The 23031-nt window shown below is 45.7% G+C and overlaps 1 protein-coding gene across 2 annotated transcripts in view; it reads right to left on the reverse strand.

Moving 5' to 3' along the window:
• Positions 1 to 23031, reverse strand: part of HHAT (hedgehog acyltransferase) — a 373409-nt gene that overhangs the window by 40342 nt on the left and 310036 nt on the right. For both annotated transcript variants that reach the window (XM_069544234.1, XM_069544235.1), the window contains one exon: positions 16050 to 16194. In XM_069544234.1, the coding sequence (XP_069400335.1) occupies positions 16050 to 16194 (145 nt within the window). The remainder of the gene's footprint in view (positions 1 to 16049; positions 16195 to 23031) is intronic.

A 23031-nucleotide genomic window follows, 5' to 3' on the forward strand; every position in this document is an offset into this window, starting at 1 on the left:
AATGGCCAGCATCACTACTCTTGTGCTTCAGGACCAGTATTAAGTAAAAGGAGGGTTACTTGAACAGAGCACTGTAACACAGAGAGCTGACCTGGGGACCGAGACCCATACTAAGTGATTTAGTAGGGACAAGCTCTGCAAAGGGATGATTCATGTCCCGGGTGGGATGGAGCATGGTGGCAAGACACATCACCACACTAACTCCAAACAGCGTGCAATGTAAAACAAGAATCGCTCATGTCTGGAATTTTCCATTTAATATTTTCAGATCACAGTTACCAACAGGCAACTGAGGAAAGTGAATCCAAGGATAAGAGGGGACGGCTTTACTTGCAGAGAGATGCAGACCAGCTAGGGGCCACCCATCTAGGGGTCAGGCGGCTGGTCTATCAGCCCCAAAAACTGGAGGTCTGGTCTCTTCCCCAGCCCCCATACTGATAACTATCAGAAACAGAACAAGCCAGGCACCTGGGACTTTGTCTCCAACAGTGACACTCGGGGATGTTCTGTGATGAAAACGGGGGTCTCCTGTTATAGCTTAGGCCTCACAGAGAGGCCATAGTGGTATAATGTAAAGCTATGGGATTTAGAGTCAAAAGGCTTCTGACTCACCTGGTTCCTCAGCTTCTGAGCCGCGTAACTATGACCAAGTTTCCTGACCTCTCTGAGCCTCAGTTATTAGTGATACTGGGATGATGTCTGCCTAAGCTATCTCACAGGGGATTGTAGAAAAACCAGCTGAACTAGCGCCCTGGAAATTACTTAACAAATAGTAAAGAGCTAAAATAGTAATAATGGACACTACTAAGAATCATTAAATCGTACTGAGTCAGAGAACTCAGGAAACTCTAAATAGCCTAGGCATACATGCAAAGGAAAGGAAAGGAAAACTTGGTTAGTAGCTGGGGCTCTGACACCACGCCTTATGTGGACTCCAGGCCAGACCACTGGGAAGCTCCTTTAAGTCAGATCAGCTTGAATGTCTCAATGTCCCAGACTTAAACAGTATGGACACCTCCCTATCTGTCTCACACACACACACACGTCACCAATTATTTCACAGAAAGATGCAGAACTGGCCAAGGCCTTAGCTCCCAGGCCCACTCCTGATCTTCCCCAACCAAAACCAAAGGGTCCAAGTGACCACATAAGAGGCAGAGGAAGTCTCTGCAGGGAGAAGAGGGAGAGAATCTGGAAAGAGGCCAGGGGAGAGATGACAAATTGGGATCATTTAAATGACCATGCTCCTCCGTCAGCTCTTCTGCGCCTCTTATTAATTGCTTACTAAGCAATGAAGATAGATTGCAAACCATGGTCAGTCACAGTCCTTCCTGCCTACTTGTGTCAACACCCTTCACAATATGATTTCGCAGTTCTTCCTATGAGGAGATGAAATCTATTTCCTCTCTCCTTGTGTCTGGGCTAGCATACCACACACTTTGGCCAAAGGATGCAGCAAGACTGATTATGGTTCTACACCTGAAAAGCTCTGCATACTATCTGCCCCCTCTCTTGAACCACTATGACTGCCACATGAACAGGCCGGGACACGTCTGCTGAAGGGTCAGAAATCAACACAGCGAAGACCTGACTCGGCCAACTCATCCCAGCAAAGGCCCTAGAGACACGACAGCCCAGCTAAGATCAGCAAATCCAGTGCAACCACAGGTGACCCACAGATGGATGCATGCAGCTGTCCTAGATAAGCCAGACTCTAGCTGGTAGAGGTTTGTGCATTATATAAATGCTTGTTCTTTTAAGCCACTAAGGTTTGGGGTGGTTTTGTTATGTAGCAGTGGCTAACTGATGCATGCTAACCTCAACCACTGTCTAGTTCATATTAACACTTCTTTTCCTTTGGGCTTGAATAAAGATGATGAGGTGGGACTCAAAGGACAAAGTGACCTTCTTTCCCTTTAGAGCAGAAGCCTTCAAACTGGGAATGCATACAACTTAACAACATGGAAAACTTTAGAAGAATGAATTTCCAGATCCTAAAAATTGAGGCTAAGTTTCTCCTTGCCCTTTCTCCTCCTTCTCTCCCTCTCTGTCTCACACACACACACATACACACAGAGACACATGGCTTTTATCTGACTTTACCAAAAAAAAACCCCACAAAAACAAAGGAGAAGCCTCTTTGCCATTCTTCTTATTCAGGATATTGCTCTAGGATGTAAAACCCTTAAGGGAATCAGTACAACACTTTGAGAAACTATTTGACCACGTCTACGAAAGCTGAATATATGCACATCCAGTGACAGGGCAATCCCTCTCCAGTTATAAACCCAACAAAAACGCGCACAGATCTTCACCACGTCATATATATGACAGTCCGTAGGACCTCACCGCTATCATGTTCAACAACAGTAAAGTGGATAAACTGTGGCATGTTCACACAATGAAACACTGTATAATAGTAACAAGAAGGGGAAAAAATCTATAACCACACTCCAAAATATGGATGAATCTCTCAACATGATATTGAGCAAAAAAAAAGTGAGAAAAAAAAGAATGCATATCATGTAATTCCCTTCCTTGTAGAATCACATAATACATGTGTACGTGCATTAAACAAACACACCAACCACTCAAGAAAGCTATACATTTAGATGTTAGAACAAGGCAAGGCAGGGGTCACAAGAAGCATCCTTTAGGTGCTGGATATACATGTGTGCTTGCCTAGAGAAAATTCCTAAGATATTAGCACTTTGCTAGGCTATAGTTTAAATCAAAAGCTTTACAATAGTGGAACAAACTAAAGCAACAATTAGATAATTCCTTTAATCAAATAACCATAAATCCCTACTTCATCCATTTCAAGAGAAATTTTACTTTTTATGTTTAATATTTATCAAAAGTATCACCTTTGAGTTGAGTTATGCATTAATAAGAACTGTAATGACAACCCAGGAGAAAAATGTTTATATTTTTAGCCTTATGGTGATAGAAAAACAAACAAAATCAATGCTACAGAGAAGTATGATAGTTGAATAAGGAAATAACTGAGACAAGACAAAATTCTATAGAAGAAATGAAATAGAAATATGATATCAAGGAAATACTGTGAAAGAAGGGCTTGCTCATTTTTATTTTTAAAAGGATGATGGTCAACATTAAATCACTTATTTATCATTTATATTATTTAGAGCTATCAGTTTTACATTTAAACATCAGTATTTATAATATGACAAAAATTAGGTCTTTTATAATTATTTAAATTTACAATAGAAACAGTTAGGTGCCTACTTTAAAAGTCACAGCGGGGTATGTAGCTCCTCAGAGTTACTTTATTAGGATGAACATAAGCAAAAAAACATTATACCAAAAAGTGATTCAGTATTAAAAAAATCTCCCCAGATACCCTTCCTTTAAGGACCTGTACCCCTTCATGGATCACTGCCTTGTTCTGGTGAAGGGGCTTGTGTAACTCAGTGAAGGTATGAGCCAGGCTGCGCAGGGCCACTGAAGATGGGCAGGTCCTAGTGGAGAATTCTGACAAAATGTGATCCACCGGAGGAGGGACTGGCAAACCAGGCCAGATTACTTGCCGTGAGAACCCCGTGAGCTGTACAAAAAGGCAAAAAGTATGTGACACCGGAAGACGAGTTCCCCAGATCAGAAGGTGTCCAATATGCAACTGGGGAAGAGCAAAGGACAGCTACTAACGGCTCCAGAGAGGAGGAAGTGGCTGGGTCAAAGCAGGAACGGCATTTGGTTGTGGATGTGTCTGGTGACGAAAGTAAAACAGTATCACATAGGAACCTGGAATGTCAGCTCCATGGATCAAGGTCAACTGGACATGGTTAAGCAGGAGATGGCAAGAGTAAACATCAACATTATAAGAATCAGTGAACTAAAATGGACAGGAATGAGTGAATTTAATTCAGATGACCATTATATCTACTACCATGGGTAAGAATCCCTGAGAAGAAATGGACTAGCCCTCATAAGCAACAAATGAGTCCAAAACGCAGTACTTGGGTGCAGCCTCAAAAGTGACAAAATGATCTCAGTTCATTTTCAAGGCAAAACCATTCAATACTATAGTAATCCAAGTTTATCCCCCAACCACTAATGCCAAAGCAGCTGAAATTGATCAGTTCTATGAAGACCTAGAACTAACACCAAAAAAAAACCAGTTCTATTCATCACAGGGGATTGGAATGCAAGAGCAGGAAGTCAAGAGATACCTGGAGTGACAGGCAAGTTTGGCCTTGAAATACAAAATGAAGCAGGGCAAAGGCTAACAAAATTCTGCCAAGAGAACACATTGGTCATAGCAAAGACCCTCTCCCAACAACACAAGAGACGACTTTACACATGGACATTAGCAAATGGTTAATACTGAAATGAGACTGATTACATTCTTTGTAGCCAAAGATGGAGAAGTTGTATGCAGTCAGCAAAACGGAGACCTGGAGATGACTGTGGCTCAGGATCATGAGCTCCTCATAGCAAAATTCAGGCTTAAATTAAAGCAAGCAGGGAAAATTCACAGGCCAGTCATGTACGACTAAAATCAAATCCCCTATGAATATACAGTGGAGGTGATAAATAGATTCAAGGGATCAGACCTAGTAAACAGAGTGCCTGAAGAACTCTGGACGCTATGGACAGAAGTATGGACAGAGGTTCATAACACTGTACAGGAGAAGCAAACAAAATCATCCCAAGGAAAAAGAAATGCACGAAGGCAAAGTGGTTGTCTGAGGAGGCTTTACTAATAGCTGAGGAAAGAAGAAAAGTGAAAAGCAAGGAAGAGAGGGAAAGGTACACCCACAATTAAATGCAGAGTTCCAGAGAGTAGCAAGGAGAGACAAGAAGGACTTTTCAATGGACAATGCAATGAAACAGGGGAAAATGACAGAAAGGAGAGACTAGAAATCTCTTCAAGAAAATTGGAAATATCAAAGGGACATTTCATCCAAAGATGGGCACAATAAAGGACAGAAATGGTGCAGATACAATAGAAGCAGAAGAGATCAAGAAGAGATGGCAAGAATACACAGAAGAACTGTACAAAAAAGATCTTGATGACCCAAACAACCACGATGGTGCAGTCACTCACACAGAGTCAGACATTCTGGAGTGTGAAGTCAAGTGGGCCTTAGGAAGCACTGTGGCCAGTAAAGCTAGTGGAGGTGACAGAATCTCAGCAGGCTATTTCAAATCCTAAAAGATGATGCTATTAAAGTGCTGCACTCAATATGTCAGCAAATTTGGAAAACCCAGCAGTGGCCACAGGACTGGAAAAGGTCAACCCTAATCCCAATTCCTAAGAAGGGCAGTACTAAAGAATGTTCAAACCACCAGACAATTGGAGTCATCTCCCATGCTAGTAAGGTTACACTCAAATCCTGCAAGCTAGTATTATGTGAACTGAGAACTTCCAGATGTCAAGCTGGGTTTAGAAAAGGCAGAGGAACCAGAGAACAAATTGTCAACATTCGCTGGATCATAGAGAAAGCATGGAAATTCCAGAAAAATATTTACCTCTGTTTCATTGACTATGCTAAAGCCTTTGACTGTGTGGCTCACAACAAAGTGTGGAAAATTCTTCAAGAGGTGGGAAGACTAGATCCTCTTACCTGTCTCCTGAGAAACCTGTACGTGAGTCAGGAAGCAACAGTTAGAACCTTGTATGGAACAATTGACTGGTTCAGTATTGAGAAAGCAGTACAACAAGGCTGTATATTGTCACCCCGTTTATTTAACTTATATGCAGAGTACTTCATGTTAAATGCCGGACTTCGTGAGTTACAAGCTGGAATCAAGACTGTCAGGAGGAACAGCAAAAACTTTAGATATGTAGAAGATACCACTCTAATGGCAGAAAGCAAAGAAGAACTGAAGAGCCTCTTGATGAGGGTGAAGGACGAGAGTGAACAAGCCAGCTTAAAACTCAATGTTAAAAAGAAAATCTAAGATCATGGCATCTGGTCCCATCACTTCATGGCAAATAGAAGGGGAAAAGGTGGAAGCAGGGACGGATTTCCTCTTCCTGCCTTTTGAAATCACTGCAGATGGTGACTTCAGCCATGAAATTAGAAGATTGCTTCTTGGCAGGAAAGCTATGACAAACCTAGACAGTATGTTAAAAAGAGACATTACTTTGCTGGCAAAGGTCCATATAGTCAAAGCTATGGTTTTTCCAGTAGTTATGCATGGATGTGAGAGCTGGACCATGAAGAAGGCAGAGCACCAAAGAATTGATGCTTTCCAACTGTGGTGTTGGAGAAGTCTCTTACGAGTCCCACGGACAGCAAGGAGATCAAACAGATCAATCTTAAAGGAAATCAACCCTGAATATTCACTGGAAGGACTGATGTTAAAGCTGAAGCTCCAATACTTTGGCCACCTGATGCAAAGAGCTGACTCATTGGAAAAGACCGTGATGCTGGGAAAGACTGAAGGCAGGAGGAGAAGGGGATGACAGAGGATGAGATGGTTGGATGGCATCACTGATTCAATGGACATGAAGCTGGGCATCCAGGAGATGGTAAGAGACAGGGAAGCCTGGGGTGCTGCAGTCCATGGGGTCGCAGAGAGTAGGACACGACTTGGGGCCTGAACAACAATCGCAACAAAGCCCTGAGATAGTGCTGTATGCCACCTGCATTATCTCATTAAGCTACATTAGTCATGCTTCTGGTTACAAGTTACAGAAACCTAACCAAACTGAATTGTCAGTAAGCGAAGGATCTGAGATTTAACTCTACTTGCAACAAATTAGCCTCCCAGTTTCATGCATGTAGGCAGAAGACAGGAGACTACTGGGACAGAGATGAAAGACTTTATCACTCAGTAATAACAGTAAACAGAGCATCTGTGCCATTTCCCTGAGCCCCAGACGCCACAATGCAATGTCAAGAGGGCCTGGCGATACCGGCGCATGTAGAGGGTCATATGATAAGAGATTAACCCCAGCCACAGGAATCTAAATATTTTATAATGGGCAGTAAGCCTTGCCTGACCTCTGCCCCAGAGGGGGGTTATTTTTATTCACTGGACAGTAATCAAATACCCTCTACTTCAGAGGAAGACACTCTCTCCATTTTCCAAAGATGCTTGCCATACAAATATTCTTGGAAAGAAAGCCTGGAACAGAAGCAGTCAGTGAATCTGTGCATAAGACATGTAGAAACACAAGAGAGCCTTGGAGAATTATCTCCCAACATGAAATGAGTGAAGAAGAAACAACAGCTTTTGTAATTGAAAAGCAGGTATATGGGTTGGCTTCAAGAACTCCCGGCTGTAGGGTGCTTAAGAGTATGTTGCAGTGGCTTGTCTGCAACATATGATCTCTGAATATAATCTCTGAATATGATCTCTGAAACAGAGTTTTCAACAATCAGTTCCGCTGTCTTCAAAGTCGGCTTCCCTCTCTACTTGGCTCTCCCCTGAAGGCAGCAAGAGGGCTCCCAACAGCTCCAGCCCAATATCCTGACATCTCCGCAACAAAAGAAAGAGAGCTTCTCCTTCCTGACAATTTCCAACAAAAACCCCAACTGTACCACGTGGGGAGACGGACCATACAGATGGGCCAGTCCGGCTCACGTGCTAACCCCTAGATCTCAGATTGACGCAGACTGAGAGTGAGGTAAGAAAGGTTTGGTCCCAAAGAGGGGGAAGCAAATGCTGAGCAAGTAAAACTGCAGCCTTTCCCTATCCTGCTCTCTAAATGCCCTTAAGACAACAAATCTCACATGTGTACTTCTGTGAAATTAAGCATCGTTTCTTTCCGCAGGCAGATTCTTATTTTAATAAGACTAGCGGCATATCCAAATTGCTATTTTATAATCAAATTTCCTGAGAAAGAAGCTACTGCCATGGTGCCACAAAAGGGACGTTCTGTGAAATAGCCACTTTTACTGGATCATGCTGTGGCAGGCAAAGGGACGGCTCCTCCAAGGAAGGCCACGTCTCAAACCCTGGAACTCACGTCAGTTAGCTTACCGGGCTTTGCAGGGACACTGCAGGTGTGATCACGTGAAATGAGGATCTTGAAATGGGGAAATTATGCTAGATTATCCAGGTGGAGTTCATAATCACAAGGGTCCTTATGGAAGGGACACAGGAGGAGTCAGATGGCAGGTGCCGAGATGAGAGCAGCGAAAGGATGCAGAGAAGATCTGAAGATGCTACAGGCCTGACCGTGAAGCAGCAGCAGCACATGAGGCGAGGGTTGCAGCTGGCCCCCAGCGCTCAAGGAATCAAACTCTCCCCTTGCGCTTCCAGAGAACCAGTCCTGCCAACGCCTTGACTTTAGCACAGCAAGCCTGATCTCAGACTTCCAGTCTCCAGAACGCACACGCATGCTAGGTGGCTTCAGTCATGTCTGACCCTTCGCGACTCCATGGACTGTACCCCTCCGGGCTCCTCCATCCATGGAATTCTCCAGGCAAGGAGTGGGTTGCCATGCCCTTCTCCAGGGGATCTTCCCGACCCAGGGATCGAACCTGCATCTCTTTGGTCTCCTGCCTCGGCAGGTGGGTTCTTTACCCCTAGAGCCACCTGGGAAGCCTCAGGAACAGAAGAAGATAAAACTGTGCTCTTTGAAGCCAGCAAGGCCACAGGAAATGAACATGAGTGTCAGCATAATGCGAGCGGTCAGTGCCCAGTACACCGGCAAACAGAAACAAACCTGATGATGATGACTCTCGCTACATTCTGCCTTTTGCTACAAAAATGTTACTGATTTCCAAATTAAATATTCTTAATTTCTAACACTGTAAAAACTGTCCCGTGGTGACTTGAGGAGGTGAAAGGGTCTCAGTGCCTGTGACTGCCAGGGCAGCACTCCTGCCATCCTCAGCCTGCAGGGCAGGTGCTAAGCTATTTCTGTACCCCTTTGGAAGTATAACAGTAACTGCAATAAGCAAATAAAATAATAATATAAATTCCAAGATGTGTGTTCATTTCAGAAACCACATCTGCACAGCAATCCCATGACTTCTTGATGTGGGCCTTAGAGTACAGACTTGGGAATCCTGGTACAGATATCCTCTTATATATCAAGTACATACCAGATTTAGTTAGAAGACAAAGGGGACATGTTTAAATTTTTATAAAATTATTTTGGTTTAATTCTACTACCGCGTTTGTAATGTGCCTTTTTTCTATTGAGAAATAACTGACATATAATTATTGAGCTTTAATTGACATACAATATTGTATTAAAGTGTACACACAATGATATGATTATAATGTGCACGTGGATCTCACACTGCATATAAATAACTGGGGGCCAATGAGAGGTAGAGGCTTCAAATTAGTAAGAATCAATTTTCTTTCTATTCTATGAACTGTGCCAAACCATACTAGTCTTCACTTGATATTCTATCTAAAGACACTTTAAAATGTCCACAAATTCCATAAAACTCTTCTCAAATGAATTCACAAAAACTCCTAGTTAACAGGAAAAAGTTGTCATATGACCTCACAGAAAGTAGGACCTAGATGAATGATGTTTCAAACTCCCTTCGAGATATCGTAACAGAAATTCTCTCAGCTTTCCCATAATCCAGGTGCACTTCTGGATAAGAACTCCCACTCTCTATTCCTCATGCCCTATGTCTGGTGTCCTGGCCTGAAATACTTTTAGGAAAGACGATGTCCACAACATCTGGGAGACCATGTGGCAAAGATGAAAGAAGAAACAAAGGCATCTGAAAGTCCTGAAATCCAAATTCCAAGAATGGCCTGTAATGGACCAATGGGCAACCCATGGAGAAACTGCTTAATTTATACCAACATGTTGACTTCACCACCAATACAATGGGTGGGAAGCTCTTGTTCCTCAGATTCTTCTGGAAATTGCATATGATCCAGTGGGGCAGAAGCAGAATCAGTCAGAGCAATGACAACTCCATGTCAAAAGCAGGGCCAGTGAAGAAGATGAAATAAGTCAACACAAAGATGTCCGAGACAGTGAGTGACATGTGCCCTCTATCTTCTCTCATCAAAGATGAAATTTCAGTCCCAAGAATGTAATAAGATGTGAGGGGAATGAGTTTCTCTTTAACCATAACCTTCTGGAATTTCCAGTGCAATATCCCAGCTTGGCTTTAAATGAAATACCTGTCCAGAGCCATTTGAGCTAGGAGATGAATAAACTGCCTGGACAAGCTAGTAATCATGGAGAAAATACACTGTGCCTTTTCTCTGCTAGAGAAAGCAAAGCAAATATGCAGAGTGTAAAGGTTCTGGCCTGTCTAAGAAAATGACTAGCTCAGCTCTCATTGCAATCTGGAGGGAAAACAACCAAATTTTCCTTGCCTTGGTACAGGGGACCCTCAGGAGCTAAGTGCTGAGATGGAGTTTGCCAACCTAGATCAGGCAACAAGAAAGAGGGGAAAGTTTGTGTGTGTTACATGTGTGTATGTGTGTGTGTTACGTGTGTGTGTGTGTTATATGTACCCTAAGACATGTGAGTGTGTAGTTAGGCAGAAGAATGGTTGATGGAAGCCAGGTCTCTACCACCTCCAACAAACGCAGAATCTGTGGCTCCACAATTAGGAAATGATTAGCCCCCCGGCTTTTTTTTTTTTTTTTTTACAAAATTCATGTCTTCTGTTGACAGGAGTAGATGGATTTTTCAAAAAGAACACAACTTTGCACCCAGATGACACTATAAAGCTCCCAGTGCCCTTAGGCCAGATGGATTGCCAGTACGTACCCATCCCTAGTTCTAGTTCAGTCACTCAGTCACGTCTGACTCTTTGTGACCCCATGGACTGCAGCATGCCAGGCTTCCCTGTCCATCACCAACTCCTGGAGCTTGTTCAAACTCATGTCCATCGAGTCAGTGATGCCATCCAACCATCTCATCCTCTGTCATCCCCTGCTCCCGCTTTCAATCTTTCCCAGCATCGAGGTCTTTTCCAATGAGTTAGTTCTTGGCATCAGGTGGCCCAAGTATCAGAGCTTCAGTTTCAGCATCAGTCCTTCCAATGAATATTGAGGACTGATTTCCTTTAGGATGGACTGGTTGGATCTCCTTGCAGTCCAAGGGATTCTCAAGAGACTTCCCCAATACCAGAGTTCAAAAGCATCAATTCTTTGGCTCTCCGCTTTCTTTATAGTCCAACTCTCACATCCATACATGACTACTGGAAAAACCATAGCTTTGACTAGACGGACCTTAGTAGGCAAAGTAATGTCTCTGGTTTTGAATATGCTATCTAGGTTGGTCATAGCTTTTCTTCCAAGGAGCAAGCTTATTTTAACTTCATGGCTACAGTCACCATCTGCAGTGATTTTGGAGCCCCAGAAAATAGTCTCCCACTGTTTCCATTGTTTCCCTATCTATTTGCCACAAAGTGATGGGACTGGATGCCATGATCTTAAGTTTTTTCAATGTTGAGTTTTAAGCCAGCTTTTTCACTCTCCTCTTTCACTTTCATCAAGAGGCTCTTTAGTTCTTCTTCACTTTCTGCCATAAAGGTGGTGTCACCTGCATATCTGAGGTTCCTGGTATCTCTCCCAGAAATCTTGATTCCAGTTTGTGCTTCATCCAGCCCAGCATTTCTCATGATGTACTCTGCATAGAAGTTAAATAAGCAGGGTGACAATATACAGCCTTGACGTACTCCTTTCCTAATCTGGAACCAGTCTGTTGTTCCATGTCTGGTTCTAACTATTGCTTCTTGACCTGCATACAGATTTCTCAGGAGGCATGTCAGGTGGTCTGGTATTCCCATCTCCTGAAGAATTTTCCACAGTTTGTTGTCCAGTAGTTTGTTGTGATCTACACAGTCAAAGGCTTTGGTGTAATCAATAAAGCAGAAGTAGATGTTTTCCTGGAATTCTCTTGCTTTTTCTATGATCCAACGGATGTTGGCAGTTTTATCTCTGCTTCCTCTGCCTTTTCTAGATCCAGCTCTTTTCTAAATACCCATCCCTATTGGCTGCCTTTCCTCCTCACTGTGTCTGGACAACAAAGCACTGCTGGGATGCTTAAGACACAGTTGGTTTATGGTCTTGCAGATCTGGAGTTGTAATGCGATGATACTTTTGAGTTACAGAGTAGTCATCAACTGCTTGTTCAAGAAATCAACTCACACTTCAATGTCAAGGACTTAAGACAGACATGAGAAAGGTTCTGCCATCAACAAATGCTTTTCAGAGCCACTGAATTTTGCCTCTGCAAAGCATGATACAGCAGGGTCCCTTCTACAGCAGGCTCAAGGACCAAATCCTCACCCACAGTTTTTCAGAACCCTAAACACAGCTAAGTTCCTGTAAATACATATAAAATAGGCTTAAATATTCACATTCCTCAAGCTGCTTGAAGTAAATTTCAACAGTAAAGGTTGGAGGATTTTCTTTGAAGGCAAAGATATAGTATCTTTATTCTCCACTGAATTAACTGAACATCACTTTTCCAATCTCCACAGCACAGATAACACTGATACAGATGGCTTGTGTGTGACATGCAGGAGACCCCTAGAGGGTCAGTCAGCATTTCTACCCCATGGCTGGCACTGCCCACTTTAAGGACAGCAGGGCACTGTGCACAGCAGAAAGGGAAGGGTCTGGTTTTAATAGCCTCACATCACCAACGATGTAGAGATCAGGAGAGAGCTGTCTATGTAAGCTAAATATTTAGATATTTACTAAAACAAGCTTTGTAGCTTAAAGCAAACAAGTCCATGTCTAAAGCAGTGAACTGGAGATGGAGATACCAACCTTAAGATAGCTCCTCCAGGCTAATCATGAGATACTTCTAGAGACATCGGTGATCCTGGGCAAAGGCTCCTGAGAATGAATGAGGCTGTCCTCAAAGACGCGTGTGCATGTACAGCCCATTCGCTGAGGGGCACTGGGAACCTCCTCCAAGATCCCCATGCCCCTTAAGCACCTTGGGAGGAGGTGGTAGACCATTCCTCTCTGTCTCGGCAAGTCCCAGCCCACCAAGGCACAGAGGGTCCAGGGTGGTTACCCCTGGCGGAAGGGCTACCTCCCCATGAAACCTGGAAATCTAAAGACTGAGCTTAACTGCTCTACATTCTCTACAAAGAGACCTCTATTCACTCGCTTTGTCCCTTTTTCCTCAATGTATAGAGATGGGTCTTAGAAAAACAGGTCCTGATCACATGGCCAAAGGAAGCGGTCCAAGACAACTAGGATGTTGAGGTCCTGGCTCATCCATCAGCAGCTTCAGGTACAGCTTGACAGTCCCTCATCTGACACCTTTGGGGCCAGATGAGTTTCAGAATTCAAAATTTTTTTTTTTTTTAAAGAAAACTAACATGATATCCCCAGCAGAGTCTGAGGAAGCATCCTATAAATGCATGAATACTTCGTTGTACCAAAACATGAATATTCATACTAATCTTCTATCAGGTCAATCAGATTCATTATGAAAAGAAATCCAGACTTCCCAAGGATAGTGGGTTTGGCACCATCTGGTTCATGTTCCTCCAAGAGATATCTAAATTCAATCACTCGGGGACAAAACATCCACAGTGGGAAAACAAGGACTGTAATTGCTAAAACTCCAGGAAACCTACCCTTACTGAGAGGACCCATGGGACAGACTAGCTGGGATGGGGCCATGCCGATGTGAAGAATCTCTGACATAGACAATGCCTTCTGAGCTGAGCTTCCCTGGCCTCAAAGCCCAGACACGAACAGATCTAGAGCCCTCCAGATTCAGAGAAGCATTCCCCTGGGACTCTAGCGCCCAGCTCCAAGGAGGACACAGAGAGAGCCAGCTGCAGATCACAATAGGAGCCAGAAGCAGACCAGGTATTCCAGAGCCCTGACACCCGCTCCCCAATGTGCCTGCTATTAGCTCCAGGGGGGACAGGACAAATCGTGCTTTGATCTTCATGCCTTTGAAAAAGAGGATAAACATCTTATCGCTACTACCTCTTCTCTGTCCCTTCAAAGGCCAGCATTCCCAGGTTTTACCACCCACCTCGTCTCTTCTCACTCTGGGCATGCTCCTTGGCGAACTGTATTCACTCCCATGGCTTCACCGCCACCTTCATGCCCTGTCTCCCACGTCGCAGTGGTTCTGTGTCCCCCTCCTGCCCTATGCCAGCTCACATTTTTAACTGCCTCTTGGGTACCTCCACCTCCAGGGCTTGTCTCATGCGCCCTGTCCTGCCATGCCACAGTCCACTGTACCTGTGTGCTTCCCCACGTCTTCCGCTGCACCTGGTGGGGGGGGGCGGTCGTCACATGACTGGTTCTGGCCAATGGAATGTGAGCAGAGATGGCTAGTGTCACCTCCGGCGGGGACATTTAGTACCTGGTGACACCACCCGCTCCGCGTTCTCATCTCCTCCGTGATGCCAGAACAAGAAGGTGAAGAATCAGAACAAAAACAGTCTAGGTCCCGAAGTCACTGCTTAGAAAGAGTCTCTGGACCGTCACTGAACTGCTGAAGGAATAAACTTCTATGGGGAAAAAATTACTGAGAGTTTGGGATGCTCTGACCAAGCCCCTAACGTTAATTACCCCCACATACCTGCCTTCTTTATCTGGCAAGTTCTGACTTACTGCTCAAAACTCCAGTTCAAATGTCCCCTCCTCTGCGAGGCTCCACCACGGGAAGGTCAGCCCTCCACACTGCGACCTCCAGCAGTCCCTCGTGCATTTGGCCCAGGGGTGATCTGACTCTACGGACACACATCTATTTGCACATCTGGCTCCCTCATTTGTGGTTCTTCCACCCTTGTCTCCTCAATGCCTTGCAGGCAGCAAACACCTGGAGTGTTTCTTTACTGAAGCCAAGATTAGAGCCTTCTGGCTCAGGTGACCAGCAAAGCGCGAGTCAGTATTTTTAGAGTCATCTTGGTCTCTGCACCGTGCTAGGCATGGTGGGAGGAGGCAAGAAAAGCCAACAGCTCTGTCGCCCACCTCGAGAAGGGTTTTTTTTTATCTTTCAGTCCTCTGTGCCCCATTACCTCCCATCTTCATTCAAGGACAGCTTCCACATACAAATTACCTGGTCTTTTCAAGAACTATCAGTGAAAACACTTCTCCGAGAGCGAGATCAAAGGGGTATGGGGATGACAAGATGAAAGCAGAACAGGGCTCTCTCCTGGTCCCTCTGAGCCTGGCTCGCCCAAGCCTGCCACAGTTTACACACACGACCTGGCACCCTGGGACCATGCAGCTGTGTCAGGTTACTGCTGATGTGAAAAGCATCACTGGCTCGTGGGGGACCCAGAGGTAGAGATAACACCCTAGCCATGACCGGGTCACGTCATCACCACTTGGCAAAACTCGCCAAACCAAAAGCACAAAAGCATGTCACTGGTCAGGGCAAGAGAACAAGGGATCTTGGCTCTGAACACACGGTGAACTGGCTGAGTAATGTGCTCTGTGAGTCATTCCTGTTCTTCCAGTTCTTTTCAGGACGTGATGTAACGCTCAGCTTTAGCCCAAAGGAGATGGTGACCACAAATAAAGGATGACCAACTATTAATGCAGTCTTTTCACAATAATGCCCACCAACCAGCACTTTACCTGCTGCAGGTGTGACGTTGCTGTGGACGTGGAGACATATATGAACACTGAACACATGTTCATTAAACATGAGGCTGGCTGCTGATGCCAGTGAACCAGTGTCCAGACAAAAAGATCCACAACAAAGAGGTATGGCCAACCAGGCACTGTGCCCACAGCAGCAGGAGACCACAAAGGGGCTTCTAGGACATTCTCCTGGTAGGACTGTCAGAGTCGTCAGTGGAACAAAGTCAGACTCTGCAGTATAATGAAGGCTGATCTACAGACAGTAGGGAAGATTAGGAAAAATGTTTAAGTTGGAGACATAACCTACCAGCAGGGAAAGATGGATTTTGAGAGAGTTGGATGGTACATTTTGAAGTTAAGGATCAGCATAGCAGACAAGAGGTACATCAAAATAGAGGACAGCTAAAGCCACAGCTAAACCCAGGACTTTGCTCCTGGCTGATGTTTTTACAGGTCACACACCGCGGACAAGGCAAGGAATGCCTCCTCCTGCCCCACGTGTGATACCGACTGCATAAATGCGGGAAACAAGCAGCTGTCTGAAAACAGCACCTTACCTTGTATGAAGATCCTATCCCAGTAGATTTCCCCGACTTGACTGCCCCCAAGAAACACCAGGTTGGACAGGATCAGCATGGAGGTGGAACAAGAGGCAAGAGCGGCATGCAATCGCCGGCGAGCTCCTGGGGAGAGGAACTGGGCCTGGGGGAAAAGGCGAGAAGGCATCTCATCACAAGGGTGGAAAGAAATCGGGCTGAGATGTCACACGGCCTTTCTGTTACCAGCTCAGGATGCCTCCTTCTACAGCTTGAGGTAGATTGTTATTTAAACAGCTTTTTTTTTTTTTTAAACTACTATTTCTGCAAGATGCTCATTCTGGTCTAAGGAACGCAGTGACACACTCCCGAGTTGCTTCTCACTGCCAAAACGGGCTTCCTTCTGACACGTGTAACACAAACACCCAAACTAGTTGCTTAGGATCCAGCTGAAACGGCTCCACACGTTTTCTACACATTAAATCTACAGGTACAAGAACTGTTTAAACTGCTCTCCACGACAATAAGAACAACGCCATGTGATGAGGCAAGATCAGGGCAATCTTCTGAGGGAGTTAACCAGACCCTGGGAAGGCCCTCCCCCATAAATCTGACCCACTATTAAGGAGGAACCCCATTAAGAGCAGGCAGCAGAATCAGAACAAGCCAACCCCATTTCTGGAATCAGAGTTCAGGGAGCCAGGTTACCTGACAGGGAACTTGTCAGAGCATAAGATAATCATGGGTAATGCCGGCGCTGGAAATACGCAGAAACTGGAGAGACGTTTTCCAGCAATGATGGTAAAGAATTCCGCTCATCCGTCCAAGGTCTTCATTGCATTTCCCCCGCCCCTTTTAATATTTTCTCAGGGATTTCATAAGGTAAACAAAGCCTTTATTCTTCAGGGTTCATCTTTCTGGTACCCTACTGAGTGAGATCACCGTGACGTGCCTGGCGTGTTTGAGCCCCAGGGAGTGCCCTTCAGGACTGCAGAATTGGAATGAGAACCAGGTGGAGCACAACCCAGGGTTTCTGACAAAGACCACAGCCTGAGCTAGAGACACAGAGAGGGAGCAAAGGTTCAAGAGATCATTCCTGAACAAATTCCTGAAGCCTGCTCATCTCTGGGGTCACTTGCATTTGATTTCAGCTGTGCTCCAGTGGCAAACGAAATTCTGAATTACCCGAATCTATAGCAGGCAAAAGGACTAAGCCAGAGGGTGAGTCTCCAGCAGGAAACACTTATTCCTGGCGACCCTGCTGAGGATCACCTGTGGCTATTCTGAAAGCCCTGATCAGCATCCTCTGAAAAGTGCTGCGGAATGAATTCCCGACCCCTCCCGTTTCTCTCCCGCCAGCCCCAGGTCTGGTCTGCATGCTCAGATATACCTGCTGCCCTATGGCTCCCCATCCATGGCTCTCTCCTCCAGCATCATTTTGGAGCATGGTTTTCCTGCCACCATATGTGAGAGGCGTGGCTTTCTCATAGGTAAGTTGTACAGCAGGCATTGACTAAGTTGTCTGCCTGCACCTGGTTGTTCTGGAAAGCTCTCAAGCGATGCTGACATGCCCTGGTTAGAGGCCACCAGACAAGATGACCTCTAGTCTCTCTCCTCCTCTAAGAGGCGACAAGCAAGTACAGCAGATGCCGTCAAACAGGACCAGATCAGAGATAACTACACAGCATAGAAACTGGTAATGAAGGAGAAACGGAGATGAAGCGTGTAATTCAGCACTCTTAACCTCTGAGAGGGCTTCCCCGATAGCTCAGTTGGTAAAGAATCTGCCTGCAATTCAGGAGAAAGTGAAAGTGAAAGTGAAGTCACTTAGTTGTGTCCTACTCTTTGCGACCCCATAGACTGTAGCCTACCAGGCTCCTCTGTCCATGGGATTTTCCAGGCAATAGTACTGGAATGGATTGCCATTTCCTTCTCCAGGGCATCTTCCCAACCCAGGACTCAAACCCAGGTCTCCCACATTGTAGACAGACGCTTTACCATCTGAGCCACCAGGGAAGTGACCGCAGCTCAATTCCTGGGTTGGGAAGTTCCCCTGGAGAAGGGATAGGCCACCCACTCCAGTATCCGTGGGCTTCCCTTGTGGCTCAGCTGGTAAAGAAGCTGCCTGCAATGCAGGAGACCTGGGTTCATTCCCTGGGTTGGGAAGATCCTCTGGGGAAGGGAAAGGCTACCCAGTCCACTATTCTGGCCTGGAGAATTCCACGTATAGTCCATGGGGTCGCAAAGAGTCAGACACGACGGAGAAAGAAGTTCAGAAAGAAGAACCTCTGAGAATGAGGAGACACTGATCTTCCAGTTTCCACATTTTTGAGCAGAGGAAGATACTTCCTGAGAGTTACTGATTCAGTTAGCAGTGACTAAGAAGGCAGGGGAAGAGGGGAGAAAGGGGGAAAATCTAGAATAATAGATCAAGAAAATACGGATGGCTACAATCCACATAAATGTGCCCAAATAATTCTGGTACAGGCACCACTGATAACACAGCTGATGTCTAAGGAACATGAGGAACTTCTGTTTAAACCCCATCAGGCTTCCCCAACTTTATATCCTGTTATGGGAATTCAAAGACCCTACTGATTTTTCCCCTTTTAATGTCAATTACAGAAGAGTGCAAGTTGCCTGGTTAAAGCTCAAAGTGGTTCTCCTTTTGTGGGAAATGATAACAAATATTAAATAATCAACATAGAGATAACGAGCGAGGAAAATACCCCTTGCCTTGGGTTGCTAAACAGGGCTGTGTTTAGCAACCAGGTTACCTGGTACTGGCCAGGGTCAGGGTGTGGTGAGAGGTAGGTGGGGGGGCAGGAGACAGAAGCTGGGGGGGGGGGACAAGAGACACAGCAAGGGAAGAGGTGCCAAGGTGAGTGAGTGCTGGACACACAGGGATCCTCTTTCCAGCACCTGAGGCCCTGCTTCCTACGGCTCTTCTTTTGATTCTCTGATTACCCCAGTATCTCTCTCAGCTACATGATTCAATAAGTTCCTCTTTCGGCTTAGGAAAAACAAAACTCAGAATAACAGCAAATACCAAGGAGCCTCTGATCTCAGAGACAAGAGGGAAGATACAAAATCGGAAGTGACACACTACAATTCAATCTTTAGAAACAGTTCATTTATTTTAGAAAACTAACAAGAACGTTAAAGCCATGGGCTGTTGGAACCAATAAGCTAGAAAGACTTAAGGAGAAATGAAGATGCTCACAGGCAATTCTTAATTACCCCCGGGGCACGTGGGTGGCAGACAAAATAGATGATGATACAGAAAAGCCAGAAACCTAATTTTAACTAAAAGCCCCATCCTCTGAACTGACAAAATTAGCCTTGCCAACAAGAAGTGCACTTGACACAACTTTACATCTCTTCACGGTGAATCAGTGGGAGGGCAGAATGATGGGCCAGAAGGAAGAAAAAAGAGAACCTGTCTGGATGACCCACAGGAGAGCAATAATTAATAGCAAAGGGGGTGCAAATCTTGGCTGCATCCCGTCTTTCCTCTTTAGGTTCCCTGGACACATTGGGGAAGGTGACAGATTTGACATCAGGGATTTCTATCTTGGGCACCATCTGGCATTTGCCACTGGTTTTCAAGAACCCTAGGGATTAAGTACCATATTCAAGGTTTCCAGAAGCAAAAATGCCATCTGGGCAAGGCTGGAAGGGTATACTCCCTTGGCCCAGCCAGCTCCATCAATAAATACAACTTTCTGAGTCCCTGGGACCCTCGGGGTCAAACTTTCCGCTTTAAGCACTTTGTTTCTTTGCACACTAAAGACGGGATGCAGCCAAGATTTGCACCCCCTTTACTATTAATTATTGCCCTCCTGTGGGTCATCCAGACAGGTTCTCTTTTTTCTTCCTTCTGGCCCATCATTCTGCCTTCCCACTGATTCACCATGAAGAGATGCAAAGTTCTGTGGTGACTACTGTCATCACCCCTGTGATCCTTCATATCCTCTGGGATGCAGGTCCATGTGCAGGTCAACCCTCACAGGTTAGTCACCCATCCTCCTGGATTCAGTTCAGGTGCTCAGTCGTGTCCAACTCTTTGCGACCCCATGGACTGCAGCACGCCAGGCTTCCCTGTCCATCACCAACTCCCAGAGTCTACTCAAACTCATGTCCATCGAGTCAGTGATGCCATCCAACCATCTCATCCTCTGTCATCCCCTGCTCCCGCTTTCAATCTTTCCCAGCATCAAGGTCTTTTCCAATGGGTCAGTTCTTCACATCAGGTGGCCAAAGTATTAGAGTTTCAGCTTCAGCATCAGTCCTTCCAATGAACACCCAGGACTGATCTCCTTTAGGATGGACTGGTTGTATCTCCTTGCAGTCCAAGGGACTCTCAAGAGTCTTCTCCAACGCCACAGTTCAAAAGCATCAATTCTTCGGTGCTCAGCTTTCGTTATAGTCCAACTCTCACGTCCATATATGACTACTGGAAAAACCACAGCTTTAGACTAGATGGACCTTTGTTAGCAAAGTAAAGTCTCTACTTTTTAATATACAGTCTAGATTGGTCATACCTTTTCTTCCAAAGAGCAAGCATCTTTTAATTTCATGGCTTCAGTCAGCATCTGCAGCGATTTTGGAGCCTAAAAAATTAAGTCTGTCACTGTTTCCATTGTTTCCCCATCTTTTTGCCATGAAGCAACAGCACCAGATGCCATAATCTTAGTTTTCTGAATGGCTTAGGTGCTTGTAAACTCCCTTGGTAGGAGAACTCAGGTTGAGGAATTGTAAACTAAAACGGGAGGGGGAAAAAAACATTGTGCAATGAAGATCCATCATGTCAGTAAAGAACTGCCAACTTGATCAGATAAGGCAATGATTAGTAAACAGAGTTTCATTTTCATCAATGTATCAGGACAAAGAGAGCCCCATCTGGTCATGGTCTCTTCTCAGAGGATAGATGAGATTGTGTCCATCCAATATTCTGGCAGCAAAATATAAATAAATAAAACTGGGAGTGGCACTGCTCCCCAGGGGACATTTGGAAACTGCTGGACATTTTTGGTCATCCCAAGGACAACACAATTGCCAAAAGGTAACTGTGGCATTTGATAGGCAGGGGCCAAAGATCATTAACACAATGCAATGAGTGGGACAGAATCGTTCTACCTAGAATGACAACAGTGACCTCTAGAGAAAGGGTTAAAGGTTTCCTTCTAACTCAATACAGAGCTAACCTCTCTCTAGGACTATGGGGCACAGAAGCTCCCTGTTCTTTAATTAGGTTGTTGTTGTTAATTGCCAAGTTGTGTCCAACTCTGTGACTCCATGGACCGTTGCTCACCAGGTTCCTCAGCCCACGGCATTTCCCAGGCAAGAATACTGCTACTGCTAAGTCATGTCAGTTGTGTCCAACTCTGTACGACCCCATAGATGGCAGCCCACCAGGCTCCTCCGTCCCTGGGATTCTCCAGGCAAGAACACTGGAGTGGGTTGCCATTTCCTTCTCCAGTGCATGAAAGTGAAAAGTGAAAGGGAAGTCGCTCAGTCATGTCCAACTCCTAGCGACCCCATGGACTGCAGCCTACCAGGCTCCTCCATCCATGGGATTTTCCAGGCAAGAGTACTGGAGTAGGGTGCCATTGCCTTCTCCGAGACAAGAATACTGGAGGTAGCCATTTCCTTCTCTGGGGGATCTTCCCACCCAACGGCTCGAACCTGCATCTCCTGCTTTGTAGGTGGATTCTTTACCACTGAGCCACCGAAGATGCCCTTTAATTAGGAGCAATGCCAAAAACGTGCCCCCTTTTCCCTGGGACGTAGAAAACTGCATCCCAGGTCAGGGAAAGCATTCCTTTTACAACACCCCAGTGCCAGACCCCCCGAACCAATCCTCTCTACCATCTGGCATCAAATTAAAGAGAGGAGGGCCCTCCTGAGCCCCCTCAGTCACATTCAGGCAAGTTGTACCATCAGTTCCAATCTCCTCACACCCACAGCCCTGAAACCCAGAGCACAGAGGAAGAACTGGAGGCTGAGCACATGGAAAGGCACCACTTTGTTCCCCGATGAGGCTGACCAGTTTTCCTGTAGAGACTCTGACCGAGGTGACAGGCTGGGGCAGTTTCTTTCCATGTTAACATCAATATAACCCACTCTTCAGACCCAGAAATGGGTAGTGGGCTTGGGGCCTGGATACAGTGAACCCCTCACAGCATCCAGAAGTACATTCTCTGTGGCTCAGCTGGTAAAGAATCTGCCTGCAATGCAGGAGACTTGGGTTCAATCCCTGGGTCAGGAAGATCCCATGGAGAAGAGAATGGCTATCCACTCCATTATTCTTGCCTAGAAAACCCCCAGGGACAGAGGAACCTGGTGGGCTACATACAGCCCATGGAGTCCCAAAGAGTCGGACACAACTGAGCAACTAACACTTTCACTTTCCCTGGGTAACAGGCCTAGAACAGACCTCATTCCTCTGGGCGAGCTCGCTGTCTGTGACAGAAGAAACGAAGAGCTGGCAGGCGGAAACATTCTAATGACGGTTCAGCAGTGGCTCTAAACTTCCGTCTAAAACACTGATTCCAAAGGTGAGGCGTGTAACCCAAACAAAGGAAACCTAGAGCCCAACTAAACTTTTGTCGCTCGAGTTTACATTTCCTGCTGCAACATGCCTGTTTATTCTTATCTCCATGGCAACTCCTCTATCTTTTCCAGTCAACATCCTGTCCCTGGCAATCACAGGACTGGCCAGGCAAACAAGCTGGGGCCTGGGGGGCTGCAGTCCATGGAATCTGGGTCAGAATGGATGCTCAGACGGCCACGGGGCTGAGAGGCAGATGGTGCATTGGGGCTGAGGGCTGCTGTGCTCTGTGGGCCCCACACTTGTCCACAGAGGGACTGCACACAGGGCTGAGACAGGAGGAGGGGACGGGCTAAGCATCTGGGGGAGCAGATGGGGAGGAGGAAAGGCTGTTGGAGACGGTGACAAAGGCTTGGCAAGTGGGACCTGATGCTGTTTGTTTTTAAGTGG

Source organism: Ovis canadensis, chromosome 12, assembly GCF_042477335.2.
Source record: "Ovis canadensis isolate MfBH-ARS-UI-01 breed Bighorn chromosome 12, ARS-UI_OviCan_v2, whole genome shotgun sequence".
Taxonomy (NCBI): domain Eukaryota; kingdom Metazoa; phylum Chordata; class Mammalia; order Artiodactyla; family Bovidae; genus Ovis; species Ovis canadensis.